The sequence below is a fragment of the Myzus persicae genome, unplaced genomic scaffold, assembly GCF_001856785.1.
Source record: "Myzus persicae strain clone G006 unplaced genomic scaffold, MPER_G0061.0, whole genome shotgun sequence".
In the NCBI taxonomy this organism is placed as follows: Eukaryota; Metazoa; Arthropoda; class Insecta; order Hemiptera; family Aphididae; genus Myzus; species Myzus persicae.
In genome coordinates, this window is record NW_019102160.1 from 201364 (window position 1) to 221206 (window position 19843).

General features: G+C 28.6%; 2 protein-coding genes across 3 annotated transcripts; one reads left to right on the forward strand and one right to left on the reverse strand.

The window, feature by feature from the left end:
• Positions 1–1072: 1072 nt before the first annotated feature.
• On the reverse strand, positions 1073–15927 carry LOC111031410 (prolyl 4-hydroxylase subunit alpha-1). 2 transcript variants are annotated; one of them, XM_022311331.1, is made up of 10 exons: positions 15588–15927; positions 3396–3573; positions 3163–3314; positions 2870–3040; positions 2614–2778; positions 2142–2536; positions 1857–2081; positions 1701–1766; positions 1434–1599; positions 1073–1365 (listed from the first exon to the last, which is right to left on the reverse strand). In XM_022311331.1, the coding sequence occupies exons 1-10, from the start codon at positions 15637–15639 to the stop codon at positions 1277–1279; spliced, it is 1659 nt and encodes a 552-aa protein (XP_022167023.1). In that variant the 5' UTR covers positions 15640–15927; the 3' UTR covers positions 1073–1276. The 2 variants fall into 2 exon arrangements, with proteins under 2 accessions (XP_022167023.1, XP_022167024.1); XM_022311332.1 differs by having other exon boundaries at positions 15671–15926.
• Positions 15928–16285: 358 nt separating this feature from the next.
• On the forward strand, positions 16286–19404 carry LOC111031411 (tRNA (guanine(10)-N2)-methyltransferase homolog). Its single transcript, XM_022311333.1, has 9 exons — positions 16286–16584; positions 16690–16755; positions 16888–17130; positions 17196–17330; positions 17400–17556; positions 18042–18148; positions 18581–18722; positions 18797–19122; positions 19181–19404. Exons 1-9 carry the CDS (start codon positions 16525–16527, stop codon positions 19343–19345), a joined length of 1401 nt encoding a protein of 466 aa, XP_022167025.1. The 5' UTR covers positions 16286–16524; the 3' UTR covers positions 19346–19404.
• The last annotated feature ends 439 nt before the right edge of the window (positions 19405–19843 follow it).

The window sequence follows — 19843 nt, forward strand, 5'->3', positions numbered from 1 at the left end:
TTACAAAAGTTAACATTTCTGTTATACCGTAAGTACTTTTAAATTTTTTTATATTTGCTATTATAGTTTGTTTCAAATATTGTTAAGGCTTATAAATTGTAAGTATTATTTAACAAAATAAATTAATCATTTCAATAGGTGGGTTTTACTGACTTGCCATTTTAGAGATAAAAATTAGAAACACAGTCGTGATTGCTCATACGAATGTATTACAATGACCAAATTGTGAAGAAAAAAAATTTTTGTAAGTAGTTTCTTAGATCAAAAACAAGCTGGAAACATAAAGGCATAATATATAATTTTCCAGAAGTTGGCAAAAATTTTTAACAAATTTACTTCCATTTTTTGCTAATTTGTTTTTGTAATTGAAATATTTAAGGTAAAATACACAAAACCAGTATTTTATAGACAATTTTATTCACTTCTTTTTGTAAATCTCTATAATTGTTTCTATTGACATCATATGTTGGGATAATAGAGACAGAGCATTTAAAAAAATATATAAAACAATTTCAAGATACATACTAAAAGTGCTAGACGAGACCAATATTATGATGTATTGATGACATATAAAGATTAAATAGAATAGTTTTTATAATACTTCAAAATTAAAGTGTTTCTATTCACCCCGTTTTCCGGTAAATGTAGAAACTAAAAAAATTATCATTTTCTGTAAACTAAATGCAACTTAATGCTAACCGTAAGCAATAGGCATATGAAATTTCAAATACATTTTGCTTTGTTCTATTAATGTTGGTGAAAAATGTTATGCTTGGTTAAAAAGTGAATTGAGGATAATCATAGCTCACAAGTTTTTCTTACAGCAATTTATAAGCATATTTTTTGTGTATAGAATTTTTAACAATAAATAATAATTTTAGTTATTCTGATATAATTCTGAAAGTATTAATCAAAAGGACCCGTACTATTCACCTTTACATAAGTATATTAGAGTGACTTACTCAATAACAGTACACACGAGTACTCGACACCTACTTTAAAGCAAATAAGTTACCCCTTTTTTAGTAGTGAAAACTACATAATTATAAAATTGATGAATAATCCTGAGATATATTTATATATAAAAAATATTTATTTCGACTACTTAAAAATATTATAAGATCAATTATAGTTACGAAAGAAACATTTATCACAACATTGTAAAAAGTATTGTGTATACTATATAGTACAAAAGTAAAATATTGATCGTGGCTTAAGAAGATGACAAATCATTTTAAAAAACAACTTATACGAAAGAAGTCAAATATTTCCAAAATTATCTGCTAGTCGTTTCCTGTATATTCTCTTTCAGATCACATGGTCTTCTAAACTCTTGTCCCACTTCATGTAACCATTTATTACACACTAGAAAGAAAACAATATATAAATAAATATCAATACAAAATGTATTAAAATTGTGCTAGATAAAATACCCCATTTTGAGCCTTGAAGTACAGGACAAGCAGCGTGCCTAGTTCTAAGATCCCCATTTCCGCTTGGATATAAATTAAACCATACGGCAGCTGTTCCTTTTACGGGTTGTAGTGCTACGCCCAACCAAGGAAATACAGTAGCACCTCCTTGAGCTACATCACTCATCTGCATGATTAAATGGTAGTTAGAATAACATTCACATTATTATTATATATATATATATATACGTCGGTACTACAGTTACTGATGTAGTAATAATTCCTTACATAAAATAAGACGGTGGCAATTCTGTTTCCGGTTCCCAATGACTTGAATGCATTGATTTCTTCTGACTGAATAATTAAAATGTATTTTTGTTTATTAATGAAAACAATGAACATCATTATTATAAATAAATGATTAATAATAATCGTTGTACATACTCTGGCGAAATCATAATGTGGATCATAATGTCCGCCTACTCCATAGTTAACAACTTGAAGTTCCTCGGCCGTTTCCGTTGTAAGACCTGTCATCACTTCAACTCTTTTGGCGACATTTGCTACGACAACATCTTCGTGTTCTTTTAACCACGCCGACTTGCTTATTCGGTAATCAGCAAACTCCAATTCACCGGTTTTATAGTTTTGAACGGTAGCTCTTTTGAGCTATAATTGTAAATTTCAGTTAATACTTTTATTTTTTAATTTAAAATAAAGAAAACTCACTCGAGGCTGAGCCATGCGCTTGATAATTTCTATTTCGTTGTCGTATAGGACATCACGATAAAGAATTATTCGGGGACTGAAAAAAGCTTCTTCTTCTTTGAGTGGAGCTATCATTAAAAGAGGATTTCCATTGTTGTTTGTGTAACGGCATCGAAGTTGAGAGCTAATTTTGATCGACATTAAGTTTTCATTTCTACACAGCATGTGATATCGCTCTCGTTCTTCGGGGTCTAACATCGCTGTGACCGTTTTTGGAGATTGTTCACTTTTATCGATTTCAGTCGTTCCGTTTTTGATCGCAGCTTCGTAATATGCTAGATTGCCCAGGGCGCGTTCGTGATTTGGAAGTATTGACAACAATTCAATAGTTAAATCTAATGCCTTTTTTAAATTTCCTGCAATAAATTAAACAGCCAAAACTGTATACTGCAATATACACAATTTACATCTATATTAAAATAATATGCAATACCTTGCATAAAAGTGGAATATGCAAGATACTCCAAGATTTCCCAACGAACTGTCACATTTGATCTCTCTTGTTCGTGTCTGTTTAAGGCCTCGTTCATCCACAATTCCGTGTGATAAAAATCATAGCCATTGTACGACTGGCGGCCGAGTTCAAAACAGTCTCCAGCTAAAAAAAAAATCGTTTGTGAACATATTTCCAATACCTTATTACACGTTGTTCATAATTGTTAAAAAAATCGAGTATAGAGATCATTTACCCGATAGTTGAGTACTGTATTGAATGCCGTTCAGCTCTCCCCTGGCAACTGATGCCGTGTCGAGTTTATACGTGTCTTGTAATCTAATTAGTGCAGTCGCTGCGCCGGTCAAATCTTCATCCGTAGGGAACTTGAGGAGTTCACGATATTGTGTCAGATTTTTCATAGCAGCTAAAAGTGAACAGTTTAAAAAGACGTGTGTTTATATTTTTGTTTTTAATGTTTGTAGGTAAAGGTACTATTTGTAATTGTTTATGGTTTATTCACATGTAAACAATCATTTATGAGCTTACTTTCATAGTATGGATCTTGCATCAATTGTTCTGTCTTACGCCAGTCACTGGTTAATCGTTTGACCAATAAATAATCATTGATTGGATTTGATAGATAATTAGTAACGTCTCTGGCTGCGATTGAATGTTCTTTTTCGTAATCCACGGCATGTCTACGGGAAAACGAGATTATTGAAATAATTATTTGAAATTGGTTTTTCCTTTCGACTTAATTATGGGATGAATTTCAATACTTTTTTAACACTGCTATTCTATGCTCTTGATCGGAAATGTACTGGTGCAGAGTTTGTAAAAGAACGGATTCGGTGTCTAGCAATTCTTCGAGTTCGGAGAGCGCTGTGTACACTTCGCCTTGTAGAGGTGTACATAGAGCCAGACATAATGGCAAAGCCACCCATATAGGGGGCATTCCTAAAAAAAAAATATACAAATTTAACAAAGGGCATTAATTGAGATTTGACTGAAAAGTCTGAATCATTAAAATTTAAGACTTTAATCCATCGAAAAAACCAGTTCTAGAACCAATACAATGTCATGAAATTAAGCTGCAATTGGCATAAGTCATAGTATACGCATGTTATGTGTAAAGGTATAATCTAAAATAGGAAAACCGGACCCAATATCCACAAGGATACAAAGGTGTACATCAAGCTTCAAATATAAATTACAATTTAATACTGTTTGTAGGTATACATTATAATATATATATACATATTTATATTATAAATAATAAATTTAACCGGTTAGAAATTTAATTTGTACCGATCTACATTTTGAAAAACCTAAAATATATAAAGTATTAGAAATTTTAATAATTTCATCAATTAGGTACTTATTATGTAGGTAGATAAAAACTAAAAATGTATTTTCATTATATGATGGAATTTAGAATTAAAGCCACATAACATACCTACAGCGCGAGTTTCTTAACGTACGACACTCATTTTGTCATATTCGTGTTTTTTTAAATACCATAAAATTTTATACATAGGTACTTAAAACTTCATTTTGAATAACAAATCGAGTACTCGAGTTTGTCTTTTAGTTGCAGACATTTCATCGATTCTCACATTTTAATAATTTAATTTAAACTTCTTCAATTTAAAGTTTAAACTTCTTTAACGGTACCTAATTCAACACATAATGTGTAATATGACGATTAGCTTACGACAATATGCAAGTGCATATAGTATTACAGTGAATAATGATAACTGACAGCGACCTATCACATATGCACATGCCTATATTAATACATAATGTTTATAATGGTCGTCCGTCAACATATTCACGAGTATCAACTGACTATAGGTACATAATATTTGTATGAATTAAATAAAACCAACGAGTAAAAAAATGTATAATGCGAGCTACAGCATATATAAACAGTAGACTGTTTTAAATCACGGGTATTTTATATTTCGTGTTATAATAATGTGATATAATTATGGGAACCATTTAAATGTATACGGAAACCAGTGAGTCGGTCAGTTAATTTCACCGTCACAGTCATCAATTTTTATTTCTATTGTTAATTGAATCAGAAAATTAAAATAATAACATAATATACGTATTAATAAGCGGGCCAATGGTCGAAAGGATGTAGCTTTACTTCCTAGTTCCTATAGATAAAACACATATGTAGAGAGTGAGAGAGAGATTAACGCTTTACATAACATCAATATTTTACATTAAAACTAACATTATAATGGACGGACGCTTATAAATATATTATAACATACTCGAAACGATAAGAAAATAAAAAAAAACATATATACCTAATGGCTAATATTTTATACAAACTTATCTCGTGAACGTTTATTATTCATATATATGTATAATATAGGTAAATATTAAAAAACATCCTATAGGATCATAATACAAAAAATGATTAATACTTCTTCATACAATCGACAATTATTATTTATTAATATTTAGTTATTTTACTTTCTAGTCGAATGTTTTATAGCCTATGTGTAGTTGAGTACATTAAAATATGAAACAATAAATACACAGGTATTAAACTATGTACATATATTGTACACACTATACAGTATAGGTAGTTATACTATAGTTACAACATGCAGTATTGCAGTCATATATTTGAATAACGGACCCCGCGTGTTAATTGAAGGTCAAGTAGATATAAAAATAATTTATAAAGATTTAAATATTAATATAAAAATTATTATTATTTAATAATAATTTATTCTGAAGTGTGTATAAACCAGCATTTCCCTTAAACTTATTTCAACCCCATAACTACTGGACTCAATAGGACATAGAATACGACAGGTAGTTTATTTTAATTAAGATAAAAATAATTTCAATTTTCAAAGTATAAAGAAAATTATATTGAATTAAGTATAAATACCTACTCTAAACAAGAATTCGAAATCTTGCTGTGTAATAGAAACGTCTTGAATAAAAAAAAAACAGGAGCGACTGTATAATGTAGAGCTATACCTCCCTAGTGTAGCTTACCTTAATTAATGCACATATAAATAAAAAAGAACAAGACCATTAACAATAATGTTAAAATGTACATTATAATAACTATTTAATATCAATAAAGGTAGATGTGTAGTTTCTCCGTATTTTCACAGCCTCTGGTCATATGTGAGACCCGCCTGTATTGATTAACTACACATATATTATACTAACCGTAAAAAACGTAAAATATTTTTAATACAATTTTTATATCTACAGCAAAATTTGAATTAAATGTGTATTATTTGAATGTGGTATATTTAATGCAATTTTTTTTTAAATAAAATATTATAGCGGAACAATAACTTTTTAATAATAATAAAAACCGTTTTTACTTGTTCACGAACCACGAGGGACAATAATAATATCACGTTGATAACTTGTTAGTGTACGCCGTACCACATTGTTCTTAATCTTAACCTAACCTCATGCAATACCTGGATGACCTTACATTGCGATCGTGACATCTTGTGCCTGTGGCTATAATAGAGATTATGTTTTCACTTTTAACACGTTGGTAACCTATTACTTATGTTAGTCACCGAGACACCGAATAAATTCAGTAAAATGATTATTAAGAAAGATGATTGTGCATAAAATAAAAAGATGTTCGAATCAATCCTCGAGTCGAAAACTCAAAATAAAAATAAGAAATACGAGAGACCTATCCCCATAATACTAGATTTATTTAATAATAGAAAATATCGGAAGTTGATAAGTTCATCAAAATTATTTTATGATTAAGTTATAAGACTAGTAACTTTTTTATGCTACGTATAAATTATTCTGCTTCTGCACATCGATTATACATTTGTACAATATAGGTATAGCTGAAATGTATGATAATATATTATTTAAATATAATATTTATATTAAAAGTTGGAATTATAATATGTTAGTTACTGTCATTGATGAAAATCAGTTATTGACGACAATAACCACGACAATGTTAGTTATTAGCAATGCACAATGGTTTGTTCAGACAATTACACAATTACTATCGTTAATAATACTTAACCTTAGCAGACAAAGTAAAAATATTTTTTAATTATTAAGTTTTATAAGACATCAATATTATTGATTAAACGTTCTTTGGAACCATTTAAACTATTATAAGAGCATATAGGCGGTAATGTTCAGACAATTACTTTCCTTCCTTCGACTTCCTAATTCCTTAAACTTTGAAATATTCCTCTTGACTTAACAAGTTGTCACTTCGCTTTTAACTTTTTTGCTATTGATATTTATTATTTTGTCTTCAAATAATACTCTAATTTTTTAACGTCCATTTTATTCACTTATATATTAAGCAAATAATAATATTATTATTAGCTTCATATTTATGATAATATATGATAAATATCGTGTGTTCACCGACAACGTTTTCGTGGTGTGCGAGAAGCCCCAATAAAACTATATTGAAATAAGTTATGTGTATAATTATATAGCATACTATAATAATAAATATAGTAACACATTCTTACTGTTACATTAATATAACACGTTAATTGTTAATATCGCCTTAAGACATACAGCTATGTACAATTAATTAATTTTGATTGTTGCCTATACAATTCTACATTAATATTCTCTACGTCTATAAAATACAGCAATGTTTCTATGTTAGACAACTATATCATTTTTAAGATTGTGTGCCAATGGGAAATTTTATCAACAGCTAGTAAATATCACCATTGCTTGCATTTTTAGGATAATAGGGGCAGAATTAAGGCGTAAGCAGTGTAGGTCACAGTCTGCAGTATAGAACCATGATTAACCATAAATCTAATGGCACCTTACAATTTTTTTTTTTTTTTTTGATTAAGTACAAGAGTTTATAAAAGTAATAGATTAGATTGTTACCTATAATAGTATAGTTGTCGTACTTTCGCGCTTAATTGGAATTGTTTACGTAAGTCAGACCAGCACGGCGGTGCAAAGGTACGGTTTTTAATTTATTATGTCTGTATTTAAATAAAGACAAATCTCATGTTATTTCGTTAGATTTGTATTGTTTTACTTTTTGAACATAATACAATACGTCCAATAATAGTGTAAAATATTATTTAACTAATTATTAAATTTGAATAATGATAGATATTGGTATATTGATTGAAAAATGTAAAAATATTGTACAATACAATGATAAATATTAATAAAATATATATTTTTTTATTTCAGAAAGGGTTAGAAAATCAAATTTTTCATGGCCAAGCCTTATTTGGGCCTGAAAGTACCATATATCTTTCATTATAAGTAGTTACCCATTAGGGTATTCTGCTCGGAAAACACACCGCAAGAAAAAGTATAAATAAATATATTTAATATTATGATTTGTTTTTATACTCAATAAAACTCAACTCATTTTTTGTATTTTTCAATAGAATATAAATATGATAAACATTTCAATAATTAAATGTTTAAAAACATGTTTAATAGTATTGAAATTAAAACGATAAAATATTATATGCTACTGTTACATATTACATAACACACGTAGGTACCTATAATCTATTATCTGATATTCTGTATCTATATTATACATGAAGTAACAACTCACGGTGCAGTACATCAATATACATTATACATTAACATACGAATTTAATCTACAATTCAACCAACCATAATGAGGATCCACATATTTGAGGACCAATGATTTCAGAAAATTTAATATTTATATATGCCGAAGAATCCGTCTGTTAAAGGTCCCACCCATTCCAATTAACATAATATACAGTATTGTTCTGGCCAATTGCCACTGGGTAAAAAAATAATCACTGGCTGTTGACGACATGTATGGACCGTTGATTATTAATATCACATTGTGTGTATTTTTTTATAACTGATGTCCTTTATCTATATGTCATATTGTCATTCATACAAATTGTTTTAAAAAATATGGAATAGAACACGTTTTAAAAAGTCGATTAAAAAAACAGTAAGATCTATAATATGTATAAATATTTATATTTATGTATTGTGTGTGGTATACTGGTATGTCATTTTATTAACTATAAAAGTATAAAATCAGGATAAAATTCTTAAATTTTTTAAAAAGTAAAACGTAAAATTTAATAAAATATTAATGTAAATAATAGATATTATACCACATTAAAAAAATATATTTCATTATATTATAATTATATCTTATCTTAATTTGTATGAGTGGGTAAATCTTAAGATTGGATGTCGTGACATCATGTCACCACACTATATTTGTTTTGTAATTTTATATCACTGACCCACGCACAATATAGCAAATTTGAGTTCCAGCAAAACCAATCTTGTGTTGTAATATGATGAAAGTAGTGCATCAACCTAATATTATCAAGTTTTAAAGTTAAGAACATTATCTGTGTTTTTATCTTCGCTTTTTTTTTATTTTTCTGGGATATATATATATATATAAGAGCATTTTTTTAATTTAATATTTTACATACCTACTTATATTATAACTTGAGTACAGATTTAAATACCGTGAAAAATTCAACGTACACAGATACTATTTTTAACATTAAGTTAAATAAAAGATAAATTCACTTGACTCAACTACTCAAGTGACTTGAAGATTAAAGCTAAAACAACATAAAATTGGTTCTGCTGGATGTAAAATTGCTATAATATAATATAGGGTGGGTCAGAAGAGAAAACAATTAGTGGGCTGACAATAATGCCTGACAACCTTTAAGGAATTGTAAAAACAATATTTTATATTTTAATTTCTTACATATATTCATTTTTAAGAAAGAGGCTCTAGGTTCATTATTTATTACGTCTAGATAAAATATATTTTTCTTCTAAACCTTAATATTGATTACATTAAAATGTATCTACATTAGTAGTTAATAGTTATGCTAATACAACTTGCACGTGCAGGTTATCCTATAAGCCTATCACAATATCACATTCATATTAAGTAACACCGAATTGGCATTTATAAAATATACACAAGTTGACCATGAAAAGAACATTATCTTGTAAGAGTTATACCGCAAGGAAAAACCGGTATGTCACGCGGTAAACTGGAATGTCGAATGTGTATTTTTTATTCGTGAATATAGTGAGTTCATAACCCCTGCAGGCTGACGGCATGTGACTTCATCCCTCAGACAGTTAAATATTACTAAATTAATTGACTGAAAACTCAATTACGATATTGTTATTCACTAACACAGAACGCCACTTATCAAAAAATAGGTAAGATATAGTATAATATACAAAATACAATACAATAACATGTGTTATTGTCTGATACCTGCAGGCTGCAGTATTAGATATATTAGTAATTTAAACCATTACATAGTTGGTACCTATCTAAAATACCATTTTAATACAATTCCAAAAACGAAATCTATCGTAATACATTATTACATCCATAATTCAAGCATCATCTCAGAACAAATGAGATACGCACATAATGGCACATAATCTCATCATATTATAATGTAGGATGATATCTATCTGTCTGTATTCATATTTGTAGGGTGCGAGATATATGTAATATTGTAATATATGATCTATTAAGTATATTACAATAATAAAATATTATTTTATATACCTACTGTTACAGGAGAAAGTATAATATATTAGACCGCTAGAATATACAATGTACATACACATACAATATGATATATGTTGTTAATAGTAATATGCAATTACTCATCCGAAGTCAACATTTTTCGTATTTACTATTAGACACAATGCATATACATTTAAAAGTGTGAAAAACAATACAGGAGCCTTGTCCCACATATGACACTACAAAAGATATACAAGAGCCAGATGAAAGTAATTCCTCTAAATAGCACGGCAATAATTGAACGGTATCGGAATAATTATACTCTTAGGTGGTACATTAACGAATATTAGTGTGATTATTAACCGTAGTGAATAATCGTGTGACATGCATTCAAAATTATGGATTCAAATTTAGTAAAGATCAAATCGAATCAATTAAATACCGGTTGGCGTCAATTAAATCCACTAATTATAAAGACTCGCCATCAATCTTCAATAGTCAATACTATTAAAAAATAAATATATTGTTTTAAATGGTATTGCTAACTCATTTATTTTACGTATATCGTCGGATAAGATGTTTAAATACTTTTACACGAATACGAAAGGATTTCTAAAAATAAACCTGAGATTAACTATTTTCATGTAATATATAAATATTTCGGAACTATGCACTTAAGAGTTTTTGCGGGAACGTGATGTGCAAAACATATTTTTACCATCCCAAGCGATGTGAAATTCGCGACACACGATAACCGTGTTAGCAACCAAATGCCTTTCTAGTTTCTATCATTATAATAAAAAACCTATCATTTTTCAGGATATTCTCTTAGGTTATATAAGGTACGATGATTCACGAAGATCACGATTCTTTTGAAAATTCTATTTTTAATGTCTAGTTTTCCTTATGTGCAATTCGACCTATCGTTCCGCGTGTTTATCAAATTTCCAGTATACCTTCAATCTTCATTACTTTATAAATTTAAAAAACAATATTTTTCTGCTACACTAAAGTCACTACCGGAGAACAAATAATACAATAAACAAAATAATACAGGTAATTTTTGAAATGAACTACAACTCACCAAAATATGGTTTGTTTCATAATTTTCTATTCAAATTATACTTTCTACTTACGAGCTATTTTATTTTTTTCTAATATATTTACTTGAAAGGAAGTGGCACCCGCATGTGTTGTCTCTGTCTTACAAGTGCGTAACTCGGCAAATTTTAAGCTCAGCAAATCACATTTAGCCCCGTTAGCTTAAATATTAGAGTGAATCTCATAGGCTTTTTATTATATTTTAATTTTAAAATTGTAAATTATTAGTATATCTTAAAATACTCATAACTAGCTTTAAAATTAAAATATAATAAAATGCTCTAAATAATAATCTTACCTTTAAATTTTATAAGAGGCCATTTCACTCTAATTTTTTAAGTAACGGAGCTAAACGTGATCTGCCGAGTGTAAAATTTTATATGTTACGAACTTGTATGACGGAGACAACATGCGAGTGCAGTGATGGCCGGTGCAACGTCCTCTTTAATCAAATTCACTATCACTATACATTTTTAGCCGAACATTTTTTTAAAAATAATTTTGAATCAATGGGACCACAGTACTACACCACGTTGTTAAATGATTAAATGAGGTGGTTTCCTCTAATTTCCCAGAGAACAAAATACGGTATTCGTCGAAATACGATATTTTTTTTACGAATGACAGAAAATAGCTTAATAATCTGTTGATACCGTACTATATAATGTATCTTACCTACTATTATTAATCCAAAATGTTAAATATATTTACCATTCTAAATTTAAAAAAATTTAAAGCATTATAATATTATACTTTGTAAATGATAATCAATATGTATTCTTTTAAACTTGCAGAAATGTTATACTAATAAATAATAATATAACCATTAAACATGGTTTCATACATTTGATAATAATATATAAAACTGTTTGTAATATTGAAAAATTAAAATGCGTTTTCCATTTAAAATATTTATGTTTATGATTTACAGATATTTTAGATTTCGAAAGCTGATCATGAAGCTATTATGTTTTGTACTTTATTCTTGATTCGATATTTAATCAAATTATATTAGTTGGTTTATTATACCTAAACAGGAAATTGTTCGAGTTTTCACGTCAGTCCATCTGAATTATTAGGTGGTTAGAGGAGATGACTGATGCGACAGATGAGTATTATTGTATATATTGTGTACCTATGTATGGTTCACTGACAGGTATTTATTTAAGTATTTAACTTTGTATTGTAAAGGCTTATCCTAACCCGAAGATTATACGACATAACAATACATGTTTAAATAATTGTATTATATACACTATACAATACACAGCTAAGTTCTAAATAAACTGTAGAAAACAATAATGTACAGGTGAATTGTTATATTAAAATGTATTTCACATTTCTAACAATATATCGATTAAAAATATAGACTATTCAAAATAAGTTAGGTAAGTATATATTAACCGTACTAATTTCGTTATTTTTTCGTGCAGATAATGTTATAGACATTTTAGTCAAAACTATAAAAGTATGTATGATATATTCCTAAGTGAACTTGTAAGTTGTAGAGTCAATCTTTATTTAACACAGTCATAAAAAATAAGATTAAAAAATAGCTCATAGACTGGACGTTGTTACATTATTTAACCAGATTTAAACACTTAAATAGTTAAATTCTAATTTAAGCTAAACCGCATAGACCCCGTGTTTAAATTTGTCTACGAACATAAATAGGGAGGGGAAACGCAATAACACTGAACCGTATCGTGTCGCATCGTAATACAAAGTTACAATAATATATTTAAACGTTTTAAACTATTTGGAATTGGAGGCAGGGCGTATTACATGTTAGCGACATATTATTAAGTACCTACCTATTATAGAATTGTATATTATACCTACTCATATAGCCAAATACGTATAACACACTTATACACTATGCCGTTATGGATCCATCATCGTATATAACTTTAGCGGGAAACTGTTACATTCAGAATTGGAACACGCAAATGAAATGTATTGAAAACATTGAATATACATAGGTGTAATTTTTGAATAAATGATATAACTATAGAATTATAATGCGAACACTCCAAAAAGTGTTACATTTTATATGGGTATATAATATATACACTTATTTTCCATGATTTGTATAAGGGTATAGGTTCGGAGTATTGGTTTCAGGCTTTTAGCCCTCCTCGAATAATCTTTTCTCCAAGCCTGTTTTCTCCATAATTCTCCTTCATACACTCCACATGACCACTTATAAATCACAATCTAATATTTTTTAATTAGATGACTTCCTGTGATTACCTATAGATACTGACAGTGGTAATCGGTGAAAAGTCAGATAAAAAGTCTTGATTTTACAGTTTATTGTTGTACTTTAGGACAAAAAGTTATAATGCATTATTTTTGAGTTGCAATAAGTCTAAATTGAAAATAATAAGGGTGGAAAGTAGGTAACCACTCTGTTGTGTATAGTAGGTAGGTGTCAAGTGTTCAAATGTACCTCACTACCTCGTCATTGAGTAGGTCACTGTAATGGATGTGTTAAATTTGAGTTCAATGATAGATAATTAGATACAAAAAACTATTCTGAGCGGAGACAGTCTGTCAGCCTATATATTAGTTGATAAATTTGGAGTTACTAATATTGCTATTATAGTTATTTATTTTATAACTAGTCATACGGTAGATAGGTTGAATTAATGTTTTCTGATAACATTGAGACATGGTGTGTATAAAATATAATAATTCATGCTAAATCCACAAATAATATTTTTAAATTATAACAAAATAACTAAAATCGTTATTTTTTGTTAGAAATCTAATGTTATCAAAATTTTAACTTACAATTTATATATGTATATATAAATTATATAATATAATATATATATATTAGTTATAATACAATTTGAATGACCGGAAATTTTTTTATCAACTTTTATAAAAAATCAAAATTTTCAAATATATATTTATAGCTCAGAATCAGATACGATACATTTAAACAATGTATACATTTTTTAAAATATTTATAGTAACATCAAAAAACAATAAATTTTGTCAGAAACCGGTTTTTGAGTAAAATTTTGTAAAATTTTGTAAAATTTCTATCACTTTTTGTTTTTCCCGATTATTTTGAAAAATACCAAAAATTGTTCTAGAAGATCCATATTGCTACCAGATACCAACCTCAAAGTTTAAAATTGATGCATTTTTTCTACTATATAAACCTTGTAGATGTAAACAATTAAAAACATACATCATTGTAAAATCAATCACTCCGCTCGGAATCTAAAATTCAATGGAAATCCGCAGATAACCAACAAAGAAAAAAAGACATTATTCGAAAAAATAAAGGTAAAATTACAACGAAATTGAGTAATAACGACTAGTGAGATGAAAACAGAATTATTTTTAAATAGAATAGGTGATAGTTTAAAAAAGTAACTCATTGTGATAATTTTTAGATTCTGATTGGAGCGATGATTATATTGACTACAATGATGTATTTCGTTTTCGAAATCGAATATTATATACCATGCATGTGAAAATTAAATTATACATTTTAATTATTTTTTAAAATTTAAATTTTCTGAACAAATACCTAATTTGTATTTTCTAACTTTTTTGTCAGACTCGAAAAATGCATAAGGACTTTTATCAAATCGAACTTTTCGTCCTAGATTCACGAACCTAACTGAAATTGTATAGAATTTAAAGGCACACACATCACAATGTAATTAGACATAACATTCTCAAAAGATTTAGTTCAACATATTTCTTTTAAATCAAAAAATGTTAACCTCGACATTTTTTGTACAAAATGCTTCAATCTTTCTTATAATTAAAATATGAGAACAAAATAGATGAGTACTTATCATTTAAAAACATAGTATTAAAATAGTATAGGTAACTATAATTGTTTGACTAACACATTTTAGTATTTTTAAATCAAATATTCTTAGTTATATGAGTCACTGAAAGTATATTCTGACAACGCGCACGTGCAAGTACATTGGCTGTATAACTATGTATATTTTTATATTCAATTGAAATATTGTAATAAATAACATCGCATAAAAAAAAAATAAACAATTTTTTACTTTGGGTTTATCCGGAGGTTCACCTATCAACTGTGCAACACATTTTTTTCGACAGCCCAAAATTGTCAACGCTCAGCGGCGCTTTATACGCACTTGAGCATTCTAAAGTCTAGACACTGAGATAAATCCCGAAGATCGAGCAAAGTGAAAGACATTTTCATTAGAGGCACTCTGAACTTTCGCAAAATGTATACCATCGTGCTCGGGGGGCAATCGACCATATAAGGGCCCTAAACCCCCGTGTTCTACAACTAGTACTAAGCACCTACCTAAACGGAGTTTAGTTATATTCGGTCGGTCGCGTTTCCCGAGGACAGCCATCCCAAGTGAGATTTCGTTTAGGCGTGCTTACCGCAAAAGACGTGGCGTCGAACTTTCGAACGGCGGAGATGTGCCGAAGAGCGGCTAGTGGCGGCGGAGCGGACGAGATCCAGGACTGAACTGACAGGCGATGTGCTGGACTCTGGAGTCTGTGGCCGGATGTCGAAGGAGGAGAATAACCGAATCGGAAACGATAGACTTCAACGGGGGGGAAACGCTGCGGACGGCGGACGTAATCGACACCGGACTGTGACAACGACTGAATCACTGAATACTGATCAATTTTACGGTCGTTAGTGGTTATCGCCAAACGTGTATTATTATTATTATTATTATTATTATTTTTTTTTTTTTTATAAGCGAACCGTATGACAATATTGTCGTCGATACCACAATTTATCGATCGATATGGAGATAATTGATAATTGATACACCGAGAAAACCACATTAAATAATTCGTTGATCTCGACTCGATGGCCGTCGCGAGTATGAGCTACATATTTCCTACTCGGAAAAGTCAAAATTCAAAAGTGACGAATGACAGTAATAACATGTAATTTTATATTCTTCGATTTTCCATCAAATACAGTATCGCCGTCGATACTATTTTCCGATCCCATCCGAGCATGGTTCGTTATCACTAAGTAGATTTTAAATTATACCGTGATAACATTCAAATGGAAAAAGGAATACGTTCTCCTTTCGCCTGGAATCCGACTTGAATATTTAATTTAAATAGTTTTAAGTTATTATAAGTTGACAATTTGTAAACTTTAGTAAATTGTATTTTTTGTACAAGTAATAAATCGTCAACTACTAATGTTTCATTACTAGCAGTCGAAACAGAATTGTATTGTTCATTATTTTGGTCTTTGAGTCGGTCACATGAAGCGTTTTCAATATTTACTTTGGTTCGCTCACGAGCATGTGTCTTTTCGGTTACACGTAAGATTTTTAAGATAAAACCAAACAAAACAGCGAAAATAAAATTCCTGTACAGTTTCAGTTATTATTAGATACATATTTTAATTCATAACTGTTTATTTTTAGGAGATCGAAGCTATAGCTTCCGTACTGAAAATACCGATAAAATGGATTGAACCTCCATCCGATAAAGTAAGAGCAACTCTCAATAATTTACCAACCAACCCATCCAATTGTTCACTTGATATTTTTATTTAACATACCTAACTGTTTACGTCTTGCATTTTGTACATTTCTAAAATTGTTTTATTTGTTCATCAATAGCCATGGTATCTAGTTGAGCTACCGTCAGAAGAGGCTGTACAAAAATTGTCGGCTCGTTCAGTAACTATGAGACGTGCTATACAGTTGTGGGCTGACGAACCAACTATCCCAAGACTGCATGCATCATTAAAAGAAAAATGTTTAAATGGTTTACTTGAACCATATAAACTAAAATCATTCAAAGTAGATGTAGATTTATTTTGTAATTCACAAACACAGGAAGAAAAACTTGAACGTATAGAAGTAAACCAATATAAATATTCCACATTTAATCTAGGTGGTCTGATGATGTTATATTGTTCCACTAGTCGTTCAGTTATATGCCATTTCAAGGACACGTGGATCTTAAAAATCCAGATGTTACATTTCAATTTATTGAGTACTATGGTTTGGATCCGAAAATCGTGCCAGCAAATCCTACACGCACATTTTTTGGCCGAGTAGTAAGTATATAGGTATATATATTATAATATGTTGTTATTTAATTTTTAAAATTGATATTGCTATTGTAGGTGTCGGAGAGTGGACGCCCATTAATACATGAGCTATCATTAAAAAAACGTAAATTTATTGGCAATACTAGTATGGATCCACAGCTTTCTTTATTGATGGCAAATTTAGGAAAAGTTTCAAACGGGGATTTAGTATTGGATCCATTTGTTGGAAGTGGTATGTATACTTAACATTTTAGTTAAATTGTAACTTATTAATGTGTGTTGTTAGGTTAAAAAAATAAAAAACAACTGTTTAATTTCTAATAAAATTGTTCACAATTTACAGTTATTATTAAATGATTCTTTTATGTATACAATATACATTATACATTTTAAATATTTATATGATTTATAAGTTATTACTAATTTTCATCAGTGCATTCTGTATTTATTTTTTATTATTTGTTGATCTTAGGATCTTTTCAGCCTATAATTCATGAAAAAATTGTTAATATTTTAATAAGTTGTTAAAACTTTTGTTATTTTTAGTTCAAGATAGCATACATTGAAGCATTAAATAACAAATATGTTAGTGTTGTACTTTAAGCCAATAAAAATATTTTGTTTTGTTAAATCACATATTGCACCTATCTGACTTAGTGTAAGAATACTATTGAGATGTATTTCATCACTTTAAAAATACATGTTTAATTTTTTAAGGGTCATTGTTAGTTGCTGCTGCAAAATTTGGTGGCTATGTAATTGGAACAGATATTGACTTCTTAATGCTTCATGGACGTACGAGGCCCACAAGAAAACAGACAAGAGTAATATATTTTTAACTATATAATGATTATTGATTAATATAACATGTGTTTAAACATCTTTTATAAAGAAATTTAGTGTCTAACTTAAGTATTATTATATAAATTGTTATAAGTTTCTTGTGGTGAATTTTTATATCTTTTCTACCTAGTGTGGCTATAACTTTTACTTATTTTTAAGGATGGGTTTCCTAACTTTTCAATCTATCAAACTGTTCAAAATTCAACAAAACTTTGATTTGAATAGTTTAATCGTAATAAAGCTTAAAATGTTCACAGCAGATTCATTTTAATTTTTTTTTTTTTGTAAACACTGTAACTTATTTTATATTATTAAATTGTTTAAAGTTTGAAAGTTTGAAAAAATTTGTAACTTGATCCCTCTATACTTATATTGTATTTATATTCATTATTAATTTATACATTTATTTTCAGCACATAGCTAGAAAAGATGAAAGTATTGAAGCCAATATGGTACAATATTCTTGTGTTGACAAATATATTGATGTAATTGTTGCTGATTCAGCTTTACCATTTTGGCGCAGTGACATAGAATTTGACTGTATCTTAGCAGATCGTAATATAAAATTTACTAAAATAATTAAAGATTAACAAATGAATCGAAATAATACAATTTTATTTTTTCCATAGCTCCATATGGTATTAGAGAACCAACTGAACGAATAGGCTCTAAAGAATCTTTACCTATTGTTAAGAAAGAAGGATCTCCTGTACATTTCCCATCCAAAATAGAATATGGACTAAATGAGATCATCAAAGATCTTATGTGGTTCTCTTCCAAACATCTTAAGTTACATGGAAGATTATTATTTTGGGTACCAGTATTTCGACAAGATTACAATGATGCACAAATGGCTCGACACAGTTGTTTTAAATTAATAGGAAATTGTGAACAGGTGTTAACGACATTCACAGCTAGGCGACTTTTGATTTTTGAAAAAATTAAAATGCCTCAAGTAAAATCAACATATTTTATACAGCATAAAATCAAATATTTATTTATTTTTATTCCAGGATACTGATGAATGTAGTTCTGCAATACCAACTGCTAGTACTTTTAGAGAAAAATATTTTACTCATGGTGATGAAAATCGTCTTACAAGGAAGGAAAAAAAAGCAGAAGCAGCTAAGAAAAAAGAAATTTGGTTTGCAAGATTAAATAATGTTAATGTGAACTAAGATCAAATTGTAAGCTTAACAATATTAAATAAAGTGTATCATAAGTACAATCCTTTTTATTCATTATTACTTTTTTAATTACTTATTTAGTAATTTAAAACGTATATGATTGACATTTTATCAAAACAATTTTGAAATAGTCAATAGTCTTATCATATTATTTTTGATCAACCAGACTATATTTTATCAATAATCTAAAATAACTAATGAAAAATTAACCCTAACTAAATATTATATACTGTTATACTGTTCATAAAATAAATTAATTAAATTTTAATTCAAGTATTAAAACAAATAAGTTCTTAAAAATCATCTGCATAAAATTACACTTTACTTAACAGAGTGCATAATATAATTACATCAATACTATGTTTAGTTATTTTTGTATCTTATATGACATAACAAAAACAAATTTACATAATATGGTTATTCATTAAAGAAAATAATATTTAGTGAATTCTACTCGTATAATACTTCACAAATATTTTAAAAAAACAC

Excerpts from the sequence above, each read along its gene's own strand:
- LOC111031410 (XM_022311331.1), bottom strand. The coding sequence starts at position 15,639 with ATGGCTGTCCTCGGGAAACGCGACCGACCGAATATAACTAAACTCCGT. Across the intron at positions 3,041-3,162 it reads GCAAGATCCATACTATGAAA|CTGCTATGAAAAATCTGACA; the intron begins GTAAGCTCATAA and ends GTTCACTTTTAG. Across the intron at positions 1,366-1,433 it reads ACTTCAAGGCTCAAAATGGG|TGTGTAATAAATGGTTACAT; the intron begins GTATTTTATCTA and ends TTTTCTTTCTAG.
- LOC111031411 (XM_022311333.1), top strand. The coding sequence starts at position 16,525 with ATGAAGCGTTTTCAATATTTACTTTGGTTCGCTCACGAGCATGTGTCT. Across the intron at positions 18,149-18,580 it reads CCACAAGAAAACAGACAAGA|CACATAGCTAGAAAAGATGA; the intron begins GTAATATATTTT and ends ATTTATTTTCAG. Across the intron at positions 18,723-18,796 it reads TGACTGTATCTTAGCAGATC|CTCCATATGGTATTAGAGAA; the intron begins GTAATATAAAAT and ends TTTTTTCCATAG.